Raw genomic sequence first — 20465 nt, 5'->3', positions numbered from 1 at the left:
TTACATTGAATTCCGCGCTAATGAATTCCGACTTTTTGACTCCTGTCCACGATGGTCTAATATAGTTCAATTGTATACAAAAATCATAGAATATTGGAGAAAAATTCCAGTTATTTCACAGGTGCATATTGAGACTGTTTTAACATTTAAATCTTAAATAGATCATGAGCTTGGAGTATCTGTCAGTGACTATCATTTATCTCAGAAGGGTAATAACGACGTTTAAAAGAAATATGCTCTCCTACGTTCTGTAGAAAATCGCGTGCGAAGCCGTGGGTAACAGCTAGTATTACATATAGTTACAACCCATTAATGTAACTTCTATGAAGACAGAAAAATATAAAAATGCAGTCAATCCTTTCGAGAATTTTAAATCCAGGCGTAAGAACAAATTGTTGTAGGGAGGATTTTAATATTTTACAAGCACATGGTTATTGAGTTAAGGGAATGATATATTTTTAATGATTCATTACAAAAAGAAACTTTTGAAAAGGAGCATATTTATTACATTGAAATGAAGTATTTATTAACAAAATACCACTTAACCAAATAAATGCTCATAGATAAATAACGTGTCATTCCTTTAGTCTTACTCAATTTAACATATAGCGTGCAATTTTCTTGTCCTTATCTTTAGTAGTTTTTCTTTGGCCCTATTTATATGATTGTCTAAATAATACTGTAAATGCCTAAATCTCTTATAGAATGATTAATAAATTACTTTCCATTTTTTTTGTCTTAAATAAAATATTATACAGCAAAAAGACTCAAGAGTTCTAAAATAACTCCAAAGGTTAACCCGACCAACCACCGGTAGCACCATCCAGCATTGTGTCGAATGTAATGCTTGAGTACACTGATTATCGATGTGATGTATTGTACCCACAAAGGGCCTTTTTACCATTCATTCATCTTATAAGTGCTTATCATCCGTTTAAGTCTTATAACTGACTGTATTATTCACAAGAAACATAAAACATAACAAATTTAGTATTTAGAGTATAGCCTATCTTATTTTAAAAATATTCACAAATTTTAATTATTGATGGATGATATATTTATTATTGATTTATATTAACAAGAATATTTTGTATTAAAAGAGAAATATATCTTTTTCCAGTAATAGATCCAAAATGTCTTGTCTTGAAATAGAAAATTGCAGGCATCTTTTAATTGTATACCTATTTCATTTGGTCATGTCCTATGGCCCAGTTTTATTGAAATAAATAATAATATGTTAGCAGGGTCATGGTTTTAAGATTAAATAACGGGAGACAGAGATCAGTGTCATTTTGTTAAATATTGATGGCAGGTTATGATTGCGTAAGAGTACATTAAATTATTAGTAATGTGAAAAAATGGAAAGGTAGTCGCGGTACTGACCGACAGAAGTGACTATTTCTTATAAAGGGTTGTGAACATATATATCTCGAAAAAGTACGCTTGCTAATTATTAAATTTTTAAAATTTTAAAATAATATGAAACACAATATTATTTAACATAAAAAAGTTGTATATATATTCGTCATATTATATATAATTTCATAAATTACAAAATAACGCTGTTATCCCTAAGGTAACTTAATCTTAAAATCATTATTGGATCTAAATTACATAAATTAAATGAATTAAAAAAATAAAGTCAAATTTATCTTCCGCCCCAGAAAAAAAATTAATAAAATTAAAAAATAAATTTACTAAAAAATACCTAAAATTTATTAAAATTAAAGTTCTATAGGGTCTTATCGTCCAAAAAAAAAAAATTAGGCTTTTTTACCTAAAAATCAAATTATAAAATTAAAAAAAAATAAAATTAATCCCTCATCTATTCATTCATACCAGCCTTCAATTAAAAGACTAATTATTATGCTACCTTTGCACAGTCAGAATACTGCAGCCATTTAACTAATCATAGGGCAGAATTTACCTTTAAAATTTTCCTAAAAGAAACAACATCATTGAATTATTAATATTACTTCAATAACTATATATATATATATATATATATATATATATATATATATATATATATATATATATAAAATCTCCAATAATAAATCTTAAGTATTAATAAAAATTTAATAATAATAATAATATAAATAACAATAATAATAGTATTAAGTAATAACAATAATAGTAAGTGATTAATTAACAATATAACTCATTTATTTATTGTATTCTACTGGCTGACCTCGCATTATCGTATATACAGGTAAGCGGTCCCCTACTCTTTGCGCTGTATCTCAAAAAGGGTTGAAGTACATAATATTACTTCAGACAAAAGTTGAAGAGAATTTTACGTTCTACAATTTCTCTAACCACCTTCAAAGTCATTTAGCGTAAAGGTGATTTTCGTGACCTTTGACCTTAAATATCTTAAGTCGCGTACACGTGATTATATGAGACTTTTAAGGTAAGTTTTATATCATCAAAATAAAGACGTATGCAAATTTTTAGCTTATTAAATTTAATTCCGAGGTTGCATCTTTATTTTGCCTTATTTTACTGAGTTATTACAATATACACAACTATACACACTTCCACACATTTATTTCTAAAGTATGTACACTGAAATTAGGAGTATTTCTTGAATTAATTTCCATATGTAAACTGATAATATGGGATGTATCTTGCGTATTGCAATATATTGCCACTGCAGCAGCTGCAACCTGTGATCTTTTGAAATGAACTGTGCAATTGCAATTTGGAATGTCTATAGGTTTTTCATTGTTCGTATGAGTGTCAGCAATATCGGCACAGTTGATCAAGATCAAGATTTGAGGTTATCCGAAGAACATAATATTCCGCAACCCTGTATCTGAATAATTATAAATTTTTACAAAAAAACTAAAGAAAAATACGTGTTTTAAATACTGATGTTTGTCTAAAAAGTAGTGCCATTCTATAACTTTCAAAATTTTAAACTAATATAATTTAATAGCGTACTGAAATCAATAAAATGTCTTAAATTTAATAATATAATTGATTTCGTAAAACCCAACATGCAAAAACACTTTATTTCAATTTTATTTTGATTATCAAGTAAGATTACTTGCACTTTTATCATGACGCGAAAAGAAAGTTTTTTCCCCTGTGCAAAACATACATCCATAACCCGCAAAAAGATATCATTATATTGAAAGGTAACATTACGTATAGTGTAGTTTTATCGTGGTCGGCAAAACTCATGGTAATTCATTAAGAGTTATACGGTTATTAGGTAGCTGTCACTTTTATCTGTTACTACCCAATAACAAGCAGGATTGCGAGTAACTATAAATGTTTCCAAGTAAAGCACACTTGCGTGCGTTGACAGTACGGATATGAAGCATATTTTGTTGTTTTCATAATAAGAGGATTAAGACAATGAGCATTTTTGGTCTGCCTTCAAACAGAGAACAAGTCTTGTATATTTAGTAATGTAAGTTAGTAGAACCGAAGGATGGTTCAAACATTTATACACTAGCCTGTTATGAAATTTCTTCATTACTAGATACTGGTGGTTTGATTTCCATTTACATCAATATAAATCAATATTAAAAATTGTACGTTTCATGCCGATTTTATTATGTTATTTGTAACTATTTGAATGTAAAAATCGTAAAGAAATATGTATAGCCTTGTCAAAACTATGACAAAAATTTTTTTTTAAACCAATATACCATTGTATTTTATTTTAAACTCTTTAAAACTTAAATAAGCTACACTATAGCTTATCTTTAATATACTGTTCGCATGAGCTCATTTTAAAACTATATGAAACACAATGCACTAAAAATGTATGTCTTCATCACTTTCTAATAAGAAGTTTTACAAATATGTCGTTTGAAATATTTTATAAATCATTTATTAAGCTGCAGATGTGAAATTTAAATCAATATCGCGAAAGTAGATTTAAGATTTTCTCGGGAGAGAGAATGTAAAAAATATAACATTGAAATTATTGAGAAGTTTCCAATGTATTAAATATGTCTTCAAGGACAGTTTTGTGGTAGAGCTCTCGAATCTTGATAATTTCCGACGCTGGGAGGTTTTAGTCTCTGTAGCTTCCCGGTCCGTAAGAGATCTTGGCCTCTGGGAGATCTGAACTAAGCTTCCGGTCTCTGGGAGCTCCCGGACACTGGAAACTTTCAGTTTGTAGATCTAGGAGTTTCCAACCCCTTATGCTCTCGGCTTATAGAAGCTTCTGCTTTTTAGACCTACCAGACTCTGGATGTTTTCGGTGATAAGACTCCCACCTCTAGGAACTCACAATCTCTAAGAGCTTCCGCGATAGACAGCTGTCAGCCTCTCGAAATTCGAGGATTATGATTGTTAGAGTAGGTTTATGAAATAATGTTTTGACCCTGGGCATTCATTCACCTCTACAACGTGTCAACAACGAAATTGATTTTGCCATTAACCTTAAGAACGCTTTTGTAAATTAAAATTAAAATCCATACGACTAAATGGCGCCAAGAGCAGTTATGAAAAAGGTTTTTGACCATGGGGCTCCACCTGCTTATCTCAATTAGTAGCAAATGCCGAAACACCAATTATTCCATAGAAAATGCATTCCAAATTCGGTTAAAATGCATTCCCATAACAGTCTTTTACTTTGATACAATTTTTTTTTACCTTGAAAATCTACTAGTTTTATTCCGATTTATTCTTACAGTGAACATAACCTTAACATTTACTTGAAGAACGTCCATACCATTGTTCATAAATATATTTTAAGAATTGTGATCATAATCATGATAAAATTATGTACATAGATTTGACTCTAAGACTCGTAATTAGATTATATCTACGCAAAGTGACTAGACCCAAAATTATTTATGCAAAAGTTTAACAAATGCTAAATGCCAGAGCCAGTAAAAGAATTGGTTATTTGTGAGACGGTCATTGATGCTAAGTTGCCAAATAAATTTTGCCACCACGACGTAGAATAGGATTGTAAACAATTCCAATGAGACACGCGATCACCTTCTTAATAAGTTAACTGTAGGCAAGTAATTATTCACTCGAGGATAAGTATATTGAATATTTCTTTAAGATGCAGAACAGTTGCATTTTCTTCATATCTAAGTGATTATTGGAACACACCGGCCAATTAAGATAAGGTAAAAGCACTGCACTCAATGTGTCGGAACAGGCTTCGCTCTGGTTGCATGCAAAATTTTAGATATATAGCTCATTTCATTTTTAAGATATCTTGCAGATAGATAAACAGACAGTTAATTAAAAAAAACTGAGATTGACAAGAAGATTTCTCATAGAACCAATTCTCATATAAATTAAGTACTACGCAAAATTTAATGTGTGCATATGAATTCTTTACCGACTTATTCTGTCAAATAATTCATTCACATCTGTGTTCAATAAAATTGGGGTTTTATATCTGTTTTAAAATAATAAAAGTCACTATCAAATAATACATGTGTTGGAATAAATTAGACTATATGTATAAGTCAAATGTTTGGATCTCTTATGAGTGAATTGAGTCTATTTACAAATATTTCTCTTCTTCCTTTTTCTCGTAAATCATGCTTACCCTCAAGACCAATGTAAAAATATTCGCTAAACTCAACCAAATCCTATGGAGTAACATGTACCATCATCGAGCTAACTGTATTTCAAATATAAAAATAAAGGTATACGTGCAATTTCAAGCCTATAGGTCACTATAAAATAAATAGTACCTTTTAGTAATAATAAGTAGTAATCGTACCTTTTCGAAATATACTGACAGACTGTCAGAAATGAAATCTTTCCCGCCCCGCGATTGAAAGGATTCACTAAAGCTCAGCCAATAAGTACAATAAAAATATTATTACTTCAAATAATTAGGTAGAACATAGTACTTCATCCAATATTTAGATAACGTTGAAGAAGGTAAAAATGTAAGGAAAAATGTGACATATATGTGGTGGGTCCAGCTCATGCTTGCCAACTGTCGTTATTCGAATACGGCACGGAAAGTACTCCCACTGAAGAATATAACCCCATCAAAGCCCTCGTTTAACGACTGTTGGCAAACGTCCTTTGGACTTACCGATCGGCCTCCTCAACGCAATCTTTCCAAATTCGTTCGAATATTTTATAAAGTCATTGTATGAAACCTTTATGCCTCTTATGTTTATTATTTCATAAAATTGTCTACATTCTTTAGGTAAAAATTACCACTGCAAACTAAATCGTAGTATTAAACGAGTGTTAAATAAAAATAAAGCTTAGGTTATTATCTCAGAAATCGTACGTTCGAGATAATAGAGTCCGGACTGATAAGTTAAATTACTGAATCTAGCCTACACGTTACTTTTTTCGAACGCACTACTTTAACCTTTGTCATAATCCCTTCTTGAAATAACCTCTTTTTCCGTAGTTAATTAAGTTGGTTACATAAATTACAAAATGCAGTTGGTTGTTATTGATAAAGATGTTGTAATAGACTAACGCTATCCATGTGGTTCATGCACAATAATATCACATCTGCAAAGTAGGCAGCAAATGCTTATATAAGGGATACAAGTCCTGCAAGAAATGTTTTAACGAGGCAGTTTATTTTTGTAAACGGACCCCTTCATGGAGATCTTACAATCGAACTATCTGTGGTAGAAGACGCTGATATACGAAAGAGTACACAATTTGGCATGCCTGATGCTATTTGATGAATGAGACTTCCGAGACATCTGAAAGTTCTGGTATCCGTGTTCAATAACATGGAAAGTAAAAATTAAAGAAACAAGTAATAATTTTCGTACTTCAATAAAAAAAATGTGTAATCCAGAATTATGCGAACTGAGAGGTTTTCAGAAGAGTAAAAACTTTATATATATAATAACGAGAATGTACTGATAATCGAGATTTCCTCTGTCTCCATCTATTATACAATGATAGTAGATACTGTACTCTGTCCGAGAGCTATGGTTCTTGAAGTACTGTATGTACCCTCTCCGGATGTCCCTACCGTTCTATCAGGCGTTACGGTCGGACTACCCTTTGAGTCACTGACTGAGTTCGGGGTGATGTGAATTGGTCAGTATTGTTAGTGCTTATGTATTTTACTTAATTTTATTACGGTAATAAAAAATTATTACGCTATTAATATAAAAACTCCATACAAAAATACAACAGCTTAGCTACACAGGACAGCCATATGGACAGAGTGTAACTAATGTTTCTTGGGGGGGGGGGTTACTTCCTGTCTATTATACCACCTTCACTTTATTACTTATATTTTTTATCATTATTAAGTCTCTGTATAATAAATATTACTTTAAAGTAAATTCATCATACTTTGTAGAAGTTGCATATAGAATTAGAATACAAATACGATATTAAATGTCAAGTTCAAATACAGTTTTGGCCTTAACTGAACAAAAGAATGTAATGGGTATTTTATTGGGTTTTCACGATTAATAAGTACTTTATATATTAACAATCAACATTTAAAACTAAACTTGAAATATTTGACTTGAGATATGGTGACCTGTTATATTTGGTTTACACTGTATATTTAAATATTTATGATTCATAAGTAGTGTTATAGTTAGTCAAACACTTAAAAAATGTATTGAAAGATTGATTAAATATCTTAATTTTGTTTATAACAGGAGGACGGTTTTTCAACCTTATCTACAACATTTCCTTTAAACAATAAGTTCTAATATATATAATGTTTTACACGTGAACATACATAAACATGTAGTGTGCGCACACAATAAGAATAGAAGTCACGATGGCCAGGAGTGCTCGAGAGTTGTACGTTGAATGATATTAATTTCCATAGAGCAAGGTTACTTGGATCCGGGAGGGTCTCTGAAGGGTACTTAGTGAGCACTTATCCGTCTCACGAGACCTTTCAAGCTGCAAGACTTTCCTCTTTATCTTTACACTTACGCTGCTGAAATACCAGCAACAGCATCGCGTTACTTCAGATTATTCCAATTCGTAAAGTATGATGTATAAACATGGTGTTATTATTTTAACAATTTTCTTTCCTTTGAATATAGTATGGGCACAAATAGAGACTTATGTTCCCCTGCACTATCAGTACAAATGAGTAGACATTCTTGAAATGAAGAGGGCCCTATTGAAAATTCCAGTCTTCTTTCTTCTCAATTTATTCAAAAATTACATCTTAGCCATATCTAATTTGTTATACTGGCTGAAATATTTCCAAAATCTTTGTATTTACATATTTACACCATATGGTATTTTAATTGTAATAAACATTATGTAAATATTTATTTGTGGAGTCGCCTGATGAGGAAACCTTCGGTTTCGAAAGGCCTCGCCCGAAAAATAAATAAATTGGAAATGTTATGTATTTTTTACTTTTAGTAATATTCTTGAAATGGTCTTCACATTACAAGATAAGAAAACAAGATTATGGAACTTGGTTTTTTGACAAAAATATTAGCTAACGATGTCACTGTTCACCGTGTAAACAAAAAATTACACATTACATAAGACGGGGAAAATATTTTGCATAATTTGATTACCAATGGTCCAATCCAAAACAGATATGTGTTAAAATTACCACTGTAATTGACGCAGCCCTGAAAAAGCGATAACACATATTAGGTATTACATGTGGCGCCTACAATTGTATATCGTATGACACCAGCCAAGATTATGAATAAACAGTAAAATTAACATAATGAATAAACAGATTATGGTGAACAGTAAAATAGTATAGAAATAAACATTTTTTTGGATAAAATATTGATTTTTGTATTTTATTCATAATACACATTATTATTCAAGTAATAATACAACAAAAATAATAGCTAAATGTCGAGTATTTTTTACAGGAACAAATTAAATTATATTGATGACCTGTAATGTTAAAATGACCGAATTATATGGTACTGTAATTATTTTTAAGCAAATTTCATTTTAATTTTTTGGCAAGATGCTGTATAGACTTCTGTGTATTAACTTCCAAAAAATGTCAATATTTCTATTTCTATTGGTGACTGTTTGCTGGGTTTAAAGTCAGGAGGAAATAATGTGAAATTAAAATGCTCAGCATGTGAAGCACACATGGCCTCAGGATCCATATGCTAGGACCTAAATAGTTCAGTGTAATTCCCAGGTGAGTGACAGCTAGTTCAAACTGGTTAGCCATTGAACACAAAAGATAATGTTGCGGGCGTAAAGATGACTAAGCTTGTCCTTGGTTCATCGTTTCTTAAGTAAAATATGAACTTCTCGAGTAGAGTGCATGTTCTTGGGTGGTGGGCCTAATCACAGTGCATAAATATGTAAGGAAACACCTTTACAGAATGAGGCATTTTAAGAGTAATACTATGTAGGCTATGCAATTATGGGGGGAGGGGAACTCATAATTTTGTGGAACTGATAAAATATAAACGGCTAATGCTTCATTTTATACTTGAAGACTGTATAATAGGCCCAACAGCTTAGCAATTTTTATAATTCCAAGGTTTCTACTCAAGAACCATTATAAAATTATCGCACAACCCTTATGAAATTAATAACCAAACATGAGCTATATCCTGGATTGTAATTTACCCAATAGTACAGTTTTAAATAGAGCTCGATAAACCCCAGTAACACAACCCATTAACTCAACTACAAAGAGAAAAATGTTTGAATTCTTTCACCTCAACACTTTTATACTTTTGCGAATTCAAAATTTTTTAAATTTGTTGTTTCAATAGTATGAATTTAAATTTCGCATAATGGATTTATTATATTGAACTCTTCTTAAATGTCTTTATGAATAAATTATTTAGGACTTTAGGCATGCGAGAGAGTACAAAAGCCTCGATAAAAGTGCATTTAAAGCAGAGTCCCTAAAAAGTAGTTATTACAATTACTTTGAATTTGTGAGACCCATGTTGGAGTTAATGTTGGTATTTTTGAGCAATTTCGGTGCAACTTACATTTAAAATTATAGTTAATCACATTGTGCTTGAGAAACATTTATATTAAAGACTACCTTGGTGTTTTCAAGTTACAATCTTTGTTAATCTTACTAAGCAAACCGTTTTTGCTATTTAAGAACTCTCCTTTGAGACTACCCTAGCAAAAATGAGTTCAAATAGGATACTTTATATTGGTTTTGAAGTATTTAGTTCTTTTTCGATGTATAACTGTTTTTGTTCATGTAATGTTATAAGTCTTTTTGTATCACCGATAGGTGCTGCACTCTTTTCGTGTTTTGAGTGGGAGAGAACGAAATAATGTTGAGCAATCTTCTCTACCCCTATAGAAAGCGGTTCAAAAACTACCCACCGTCTCTGACAATGACCCGCTGCTACTTGTTCTACGAGTAAAACCTCGAGGCAACTCCACCTTTCGGTCACTGCGACCACACTGTTTATACTCCTCTGCAATCTCGCGGTTTTCACGTGCTCTCACTACAGTTAAAGTGTCTCTAAAACCCTCTTTTTGGAGTATCTATCACATTAACATAAAACAAGGTCCTTCTTGGCCACCATACACAATGTGACGCCAAATGTGGATCTCCAAAATAAGGAACCTCACCAGCTTTCGTAGCTGGGCAGACTCTCCAAAATACGTAATGCCGTAAACGTGTTCCTCAAGATGTCTTTGGCAATCCTTGAACTACCTTTTCGGAAGCGTCTGCATCTTCAACTCATGGTCCTCAAAACAGAAGAAATACCTGACGCAACTTACTTTTACAAAACTTGAACTTTGAAATCTCTTTGATTTTAAAATTATTCCAAGTGCTCGACACCCCGAAATGTTTAACCAGTGCTGCTGAATGGCTTAAATTCAGGAAAAACGTGTTACGTAGATCACCTGCTTCATCGTGGTGATCTGAGGCTAAGGTAGAAATGTATCTGACAAAGTGCAGCATGCTACTTAGCTATCTAATAGTATAAGTAACTCCACACCAGCGATTTTCAATGTACTTAAATGTAATCTATTCAGGCTCGGCTTACGATTGGTTTGTGAAAAGTGTCCATCGTTAAGATAGTGATGCATTACAGTAACAACATTTTTGTTTAAAATTAAGGATGATAAGGAAATGACGTCTGCATACCTGTTACTAGTTTCGAATATTTACGTAAAACAACGTTAAATACTTGCGATTATTGCTAAAGCCACTTACTTTGTTTACTCAGTCGTTTGTTTGGACAATTACGTAGACATAATTATATACTGGCAGGTTGAGGAGTATTATGTATATAATGGTGATTTTTGTCTATCGTAATAACAGGTTATTCATAGGAAAAATGCGAGTTTAATTATTTTGTTAACTACTAAGCAAAATGCTATAAACGTTTTTTAACAAGTCATATTTGGGTATTAGTATCAATAAAAAATTATAGTATTGAATAATATTGGTCTATCTTTAAACCCAATAAAGGGGACCCATGGAGTAAAAATTTATAAAATAGTTATAGATGTAACATTGAATAGTCATTATAAGTAAGTATAGATATACATTTTTATGTACAAAGCAAAGTATGTAATGGTTAAACAACTAATTATTTGTTTTTAAACGACAATAGATTTGTATTATTATTCAGTATTTAATATTTATACTATACGATATTGTATAGGACTACTGCCATTATATATTACATTACAAACTCATTTCTGGCTGTGTATTCTAAGCATACGTTTCTGCCTACTTAAAGATAAGTATTGTCAGATTGAGTAATACCCTATGGTAATCAAACAGTTAATATATTAGAGGACAGGTTACGAATATATATATTACATTACAAACTCATTTCTGGCTGTGTATTCTAAGCATACGTTTCTGCCTACTTAAAGATAAGTATTGTCAGATTGAGTAATACCCTATGGTAATCAAACAGTTAATATATTAGAGGACAGACGAATATATATATTACATTACAAACTCATTTCTGGCTGTGTATTCTAAGCATACGTTTCTGCCTACTTAAAGATAAGTATTGTGAGATTGAGTAATACCCTATGGTAATCAAACAGTTAATATATTAGAGGACAGACGAATATATATATTACATTACAAACTCATTTCTGGCTGCGTATTCTAAGCATACGTTTCTGCCTACTTAAAGATAAGTATTGTCAGATTGAGTAATACCCTATGGTAATCAAACAGTTAATATATTAGAGGACAGGTTAGCTGGAAAATACGGCATTTATATGTTTTTCGTCTCCACGTTTATTAACTGTCAACTAATAAACCCAGTAGGTTACCACTTGAATTGATAGTGGAAGGTGAAACTCGGAACGTGAGATTTGCTGAGAATTTGACACCATATTTAGTGCTAAAACTAATAACAGTGTTTATTTCAGTTTTATCTTTATAACTTGCACGTAAATTCGATAACAATAACAAGTCTAAGGTTTTGAAAAAAGGCACATTATTTATGTTTAAAAGATTAAATACATTTTTTAGAGGTAATGGATATACACTACTTGAAAATGAACTGAAAATTTGATAGAAAATTGTAGCTATAAATAAATGGTCTACACAACTTCAGTGCTAAAACTAATAACGGTGTTAATTTGTTTTAGAATTGTTGCTATAAATGAGTGGTCTACTCATAAATAAGTATTGGAAAAGAAATTTTCAAATTCAGATGTAATATAAAATAAATGACGTATTGTATATTAGCTCTCTATTAGTTTGTACTTGCTGAGTGATAGGAGTTTTTTGAGTCGATATACATATAAAGCGTCCAAATACGTCCGCCGTAGGAAAATACGAGATGGGTATTACCGTTGAACACTACGCAACTGGTACGGGATGGTATTACACATGGATGTTGGGGGGGGGGGGGGGGGCTAGATCAGCGCTTTGATGAATTTCGGTAAGGAAAAGTCTTAACGAATCAGGAAATATTTGAGTATATGTGTAAAAGCATTAAGGCAGAAGTATGACCGTAACAATATGTCAAGTAAAAGTGAAGTGTACCATGTTCACCATCATAAATCTTGAAATTATACCTGAACCTTGGGAAACTTCAGAAACATTACTAAGTGCTTTTAACTGTAGATGTTTTTATTGTAAGCTAGTCAGGAATGTCGACCTATTAAAATGTGTAATTTTTATAATTCTCTGATTAAGACATTTTTATGTACACAAATGACCGCAAATAGCTATTATACGAGTATATACACGAGTTAAATTCAAGGTTGGCCTATTAGAACATTTTACATTTGAAATTGCAGTACTGTAATAAAGTAAACTACTTATAAGAATTACCATATTACAGGTAGTAGTTTTAGTGGCATAAATTCTGCAAGTTACATACATAATACGTATAAACAGACGAACCTAAAATAATATACTTTATAACACTATAGCAAAAATCTACATATCTTCAAACAAAAGGATAACAACAAAACATCATTATAACAAATATCATTGATAATTTGATGAAGTGGGCTGAAATCACAGAAATAACCGAGTTTACAATGAACTAAATTAATATAATTTTTAAATGTTGATTAAGAATAAAGGAATGTCTTTCCCAACCTAAAGTGTAGGATACTGTTTTGTTGTTGACAGCTTAGACCTTGAAATCTCTAGCAGAACTAAGTCTAAAGCAAAGCGCCATTGGCGTGTTTTCAGATTGCCCTTCGCACTAAACAAGCACACCTACACAAATAGCCCATTGACAAGCAGAGCTATACAATGTGGCTCATTAGTCGTTTCTCCTGTGAATCTAGTAATCAGCACTATTCAGCTCCCAGAATTGTCCACTTCCTTCAGTTTTGTGCAAATTTCTGCCATTCTTTGGCAAGGAACGATTTTTACATGACCATGTTAAAACACACGAAGGTTTTTTCTCTCACTAATAATAGTATTTATAAAAAAGTAACAAGTTCTCGTTACTTTTAACAACAATGTTATATGATTGAAATGAAATTTCTTCCGGGTAGTTGGATAAGCACAATTTCAATCCTGCGCTAAGCCAATCGTAGGTTTTGCTAAACTGTAATAGTGTAACACTATACATATACTAATTTAAAGGCATGTCATTTGATATCATGACATAATAACGTAGGCTAACACTATCTTAAAAAAGCCCATGTACATGTGCGAGATTCCTGTATACAATGGACTAATGAGAGAGGTTAAGTACTATTCTCCTTCCATTAAGAATATAAAGTATCTCGTGATTCTGATAATTATTCTTTGTTTAAGAGTTTTACAGAGGTCTTCATAACCACATGAAAGATCTTTTAGCACTTATAGTTTTAGTTTAAATAAGTTTGAGTGGCTAGGAACGAGTGTAAAAACGAAATGTACAAAAGAATGACTGTTGGTTTTGTTAAATAAAAATTAAGGTGGTCAAAATCTAAGCATATAAATCTAAAATCTAAAATATCTTAAGCCATATAAACATCTAAAATATGATAGGGAGAGTTAAACTAAGAATAAAGCAGCTTATCTATATTTAGCATATAAATTACTGCAGGAATAGGCGTTTCATATATCTTCGTTAATGTTTTGTAAATTAATATAGATGATTATTTCTTTAACTCAAATTAGTTGTGAGATTCTTTTATTCGGTCAGAAACAAAATTGTTGCAAACTGACAAAACGTTTTATGAAGATTACCATGTTTACCTGTTGCCACCTGGTCCGTTGTTATTTTAAATGGGGTCTATGTGCTCTTTAGTCAGAACCCAAAAGCTAATTTATGTTGTATAAGCATAAATGTGATATTTCGTAAAATCAATATAGGAATTTTACTAAAAATGAAATTAAACGTCAGCCTGTTAGTTTTTATGGGGGCAAAAATTGTAAAATTATTGGAACGGGTTAAAAATACCAAACAATAATTATTTTCTGCCATCACGTTGTTTTTTGTTTGATGCATTTAAATCATACGCAATAATTAGACTTAAGTCGGGTTTAGCCAATCTTATAACTGAAAATGGTTTAGTAGTTTTGTATCTTAGGCAAACGCTGCTATAAAAATTATCTATTTATCGTACGTCTGACGGCTGATGTTAAGGGCATTTCTAAGAAAACTGTGATATCATAAAAAATTTTGATTTAAATTTTTAACCCTTTTGATACCATCTATTTTGGACCATTTACAACAACTATCGCGTCTGACGACTCGTCTAAGCTCTTCTTTATCAGTCTAGACTGGGTCTATAGTTCCAAAGAGCAGCCGTTGACCATTATATTTGAGCTGAACACTGCCAATTCCATTATATTATGCTCGACGCTACAAAACCTGATTTATGTTCCTAATTAGTCATCCTACTATTGAGATAAAAGTAGTATATATTTCTGGTTTCGAATAATTGGTTTTTATCTTCTACTTATTAATTGTAAAAAAATCATTACATTTAACAATACGACTAATAAGTTGAGGCTTTAAATAAACAAGACTCAGTATTTTGCGGAGAGCTTGAGTCTTGTAATCGATGAATGTACCGCTTCGTCATTATAATTTATAGCCCAAGGCTATGAATACGATACTATCCCAAGGTCAGGTGACGCACCACCTGAATGTATTCGCACCATGTGACAAAGAAGTACATTTGATCAAACAATGCAATGTTTGTTCAATTGGTAAAATAATCACCTTTCACATGTTATAAGAAGATGTTCATGTTGCACAATAATTCTGCATCAGACGACCGCCCTCTTCCAACTATAAATCATACAGTTACATGACGTTGTCAATCCGTCGTATATAATAGGCCAAACTCACCATAAAGAACACGTAAAACTAGAGTTTAGTTCATCAAATTTTTTAAAGTTACACAAACAATTCATTGCATTTAAAACACACGTAGTGACGCTAAATCCAAACATAACGAGCTGCTTAATACTATTGCAAACGATGTGATGGACTCATAACGGTATCACGCAAAGAATATGCGTGCTCGTTTCAGTATCACAGTATCACACCTTGTTATACCATACTGTTTATTGTGCGTTACTTTTTGGAAGAAAGTGTGATTCCTAACCACAAAATAAACGGCCAGGACTATTTATAAATTTAGGCTTAATTTATTGGTCGTTATGTACAATTTATTATTACAGATTATGTCTTATAATCGATGTTATCCATATCTACCGATTATATTTGATATCTACCGTCTTGGAGGAGAAGGTAACGAATGGAAAGGACACGAAGCGAAAATAAACGATATACTTTGTCTAATTTCTACTGTATATAATTGGTTGAAAGGTTTGTAGCCAACACAAATATGACTATAATTACTTTTAAATTTTCAGCAAATACAGCACATTTGAAAACACTATTACTTATCTTAAAAATACTTAATGAACAATTTCCAGTCCCGAATGAGTTGGAGTGTTTTACGTGGTTAAAATGTACTTTCAAATCCCTCCCAAATTGTTAAATTAGCAAATTATACCATGTTTAAGAATATTTAGTCAAAGTCGTTTTTATTGATATAGCATGCATTTGAAGACTAGTTCTGTTGCTAGACAATGTTCAATTACAAGCAAAATGGGTTTAAGCTGGTGTTATCTCATTCTCACATCTCATTCAGTGTAATAGTGTAAAATAACCACAATAGAGAATATACTAATGAATTCCAAATTATTGTAATTTCGTTTCATTTTCAAAAGCAAGATATATAACGGTGGAATGAGCAAAATCATTTCCAATACCGAAGGTCAAGAAACGTAGTAATGAAGCGGAGCTGGTACCACTTTGGGAAATGTAACTAAATCAAATAGAGATAGACAACTTAACAAGCAGCTAGAAATTACATAACCTATACGGACGAACAGGTCAAGTAAATCACAAATAATTAAATTACTGTAAACTTTATTCACATATAGTATTTCTACTAATTTAGTTACTTCCTTTTGGAATTAATCAATTACATAATGTATCTACTTATTGATTGATATTATCTGTCGAAATAATAGTAAACGAAACGTTAAAACTTAATCACTGCCTGAATATACTTATGAGGAGAAACGTATTATATACACAATCCTTATTACAAAGAAATTTGAAAATACAGAACAATGTAAGTTGTAAGATTGTTGGGTGGTATAAAAGAATTATAACTGAATTTCATGCTGCATTAAAAAGCTTTTCTCTGTTGCAATAAGAACAACAACACACTTGAATATAAATGTATATTATGAAAAATGAATTCTTAAAAATAGCATCAACAGAGGCAGCTTGAAAGGTTGTACTTCGTAGTCACTTGTATGAAATAAATCATTTCTTTAACAGAGATCGTCCATATTAGGCCTAAATCTTTTACGATATGAGCGTAAAAATATATGTATTGTATTATTTGTTAAATACTTATTAATTGTTATTCTTTGTATGTAAAAAAGTAAAATGTCACGAGTTTCTGAATAAGTTATGTATAATAATAGACCACGAAACAAACTATTTGAATATGAACTGTAAATGAATCCAACAGAGTGGTACCTCATATCATCCATCTGGGCTAGTAATAAAAATTAAACGTCTAACTAAAGCATTTAGTGTAATACATTGCATTTAGATACACGGATATGTTTTAATAATGTTTAAAACTAAACGCACTTACTCGTTTGGTTGGTTGTGAAGTCAGCGTCAACGACTGCGGAATGCACAGATGCTATTGAGAAGGCTGCGACAACAACCAATGAGAACCTCACGCTAATCATGGTGGCAGTGGCAACAACAACGAACACCGCGCGAATGATCACTCCTCACCTGAGGTTAGGTTAGGTCTACAAGTCCCGCTTCTGTAATTAGCACTATGCACAAAGCCGATATAATAGCCTACTTAGCTTAACTGATAGCGATTCATTGAAGTACAGGTAACTCATTAGTGATTGGAATAGAATATTAATTTCCTTTTCAACGGTCAAGTGGCAGTCGCAAAATATGTTTTGAAAGTTAATTAATTTATAATTCCTTCTTGTAAAAACTAAAGTACCTAGATATCAAAGACAAAGTATAGAATCCTCAGACCTGCTGCCACCTGATATGTTGCAAGATTACCAATATTAACACGTGATCTAACAGATTGGTTAAAACTCAAAAGTACAAGAATTATGTTTTAGTACCAAAATCCATTTTATATTAATATAAAGCTTTTGAACATTCCAGCTGAGTTTTTAAATTTCACTACTTGAGGGAAATCTAGAGTTTCACCACTCTAGAAAATATTCTTAAATTTAAATTCTATTGCAACTTCTTTTTGGGTTTAAAACAAAATATAGTGCTGGTACATTTATTTCAAAACATACTAAACTACTTTTGTTTCAACATTTTTGTTATAAGGTGCGTGTGTCTAATTTAGTCTTTCTGTTACATCGGGAAGTTGAACCCGAAGCTTAGTTATCCTATAGGTTGCAACCCCATTTCAACCTCTTTGGATTAGTGAGTGCGTGACGGCTTTGGCTTTAATACGTAGGTATAACATGTAAATGCTACATAACACGGCGTTTGAAAACAATCAATATACCACAAAAAGACAAAAAAAGTTTAATCTTAATAAATTAATAAAAGATAAATTACTAATGATATAAATATTTTGGTTAGGTTTGTTGACCAAATTATAACGCCATTTTGTTCCAATATGAATGACGGCCTTGAAAATTACAATAAGCACAACTAGTTATTTATGGAGATAAGGAAAAATTAACCATGTATGGAAATATATATATAACACATTTCCTAAATACTTCTGGTCATAAACTGGTTTTTTTTGTATCTCAAATGGTTATTGAGATGTCGAATAGACCCTAATGTAAATCCTGTAAGATAGCTTTCGATCGCCAAGAAACAAGATCAAACTTGATAAAGTCTCTTTTGAGTGAGGTATGCAATTCAATATGGTGGCTGCAAAACTTTAAACGTTCACTCCATCCTTTATATGCCTAGGAACAGTCCTACAAATGTCGCTGGAATCCTGTACTTTTAAAATAAATCATCATAATTTTTAAATGGTCAACAAATCTACATGATTCTACCGACTGAGCCTGTATGTAAATAAACTTTTTAAATAACTTCTCTAAATTTTTATTTCATTATCTAATTTGTATTCATTATCCAATTATAACCCCGCTCTCCACCATTATCCAGCGGAGCAACCTTGGCCTTTGCCCTCGACTCCAGTACATTTAAACAGCCGATATTCTGTATATTTAGTCCGGTAACTTGAAAGTGAAATACTTTCTTTGTTAAAAATCTACTAATTCTATACAGCAGATGGACAATAGTTATGGGTACCTTTCCATATCTGTTTTCCTTTATATTGCTTTAAATATAAACAAGTACATATAGTTAAAACAATAATAAATTTGTTGAAAGATGTAATTAGATTGATTATGATTTAAACTTATAAGCGGTTTTGATCCGTTTAAAACTATATAAAATAAGGTAGACCTGGTCCAAATAGTTGAATAAATTCAAAGATAAATAATATATTTAAATACCTAAATATGAAGTAGTAAATTATTATGTAACAATGAAAATCACTCACAGAGCCTAGGCTTACTATTCACTACGTAGTATATAATGTAAAAGTGTTTTAATACTGATTAAAAATCGTTAACGCATTCGACCTTTATATTTTCCAAATAGAGTATTGTTTAAAACATGGTTTCAGTTTATGTTAACAGTGTTGTCCACATAAAATTTAATTAAATACTAATATCTCTATATATAAAAGATATTTCAGACCAACATGTGCTAATACTTTCTTAATCTGGACTACAAGGCTAACGTTACTACAGTACAAATACCTTAGACCCGAGGTAGATTACAATATCCGGAAAGAGTCTTTTTGACCGCAGAAGGCTTTTTAGATATATACATCAATAACTTTCATCGTCAGCGTAAAATCACAAACGATACTAAGCACCGGAAATACCTCATACCGGAATAATTAGATTACAATGATCGAAATTTGTCGCTTTTTCACCAAAGTAGACTTTTCAGACCTATGTTTGTATACGCGGTATAGTCTTAAACGAGGCAATAAGGAAAATACTACTGGGGCAAAAAGAAAAATGGGGCAAAATTATACTGGAAGAAGATAGTAAGGGTTGGAAATATATACTTTTCGACTAAAGTCGAATTCTCAGACCTAATAAGCATATATTTTTTGATCGTGGCAACATGGAAAACTCTACGAAAACAAGGCGAAAGAGTTATAATATTGTTTCGAACCAGAAATGCTTATTCACGCGCTAACTTGAATTAAGAGCTATTGGCAATTTTGTTTACCTTTTGAACATCTTATTAATTATCCTCACTCATTACCATACCCATTAAAAGGGATATGCTTGTGACGTACCTGTTATTCAATAGGAAACCGCGTGAAAAGCCACTGGTAATTGCTAGTTTTACTTTCCTTCTCCGACAATGAAAAGGATAAAAATGAAAATACATAAAACTTATAAAAATAGTTCTTACTACCTACAAAACTTTATTTTCTATCCCTCTGAAAGCAGAACGGACTTTACTATTCAAATATTGTTTAGCTTTGCTTATAATCGATTCTATCTCCTTAGATCC

General features: G+C 31.6%; 1 protein-coding gene across 1 annotated transcript in view; it reads right to left on the bottom strand.

Moving 5' to 3' along the window:
* The window catches only part of LOC124362556 (sodium/potassium/calcium exchanger 3-like), a 30275-nt gene extending 12619 nt beyond the window's left edge, over nucleotides 1-17656 (bottom strand). The window contains exon 1 of the mRNA XM_046817173.1: nucleotides 17503-17656. Coding sequence (XP_046673129.1) covers nucleotides 17503-17602 — 100 coding nt within the window. The 5' untranslated portion in view covers nucleotides 17603-17656. The remainder of the gene's footprint in view (nucleotides 1-17502) is intronic.
* Between the last annotated feature and the right edge of the window lie 2809 nt (nucleotides 17657-20465).

This window comes from Homalodisca vitripennis, chromosome 5 (genome assembly GCF_021130785.1).
Source record: "Homalodisca vitripennis isolate AUS2020 chromosome 5, UT_GWSS_2.1, whole genome shotgun sequence".
NCBI classification, from domain to species: Eukaryota; Metazoa; Arthropoda; class Insecta; order Hemiptera; family Cicadellidae; genus Homalodisca; species Homalodisca vitripennis.
The sequence above is the reverse complement of the archived record's forward strand: the minus strand, read 5'-3'. Positions and strand labels throughout refer to the sequence as shown.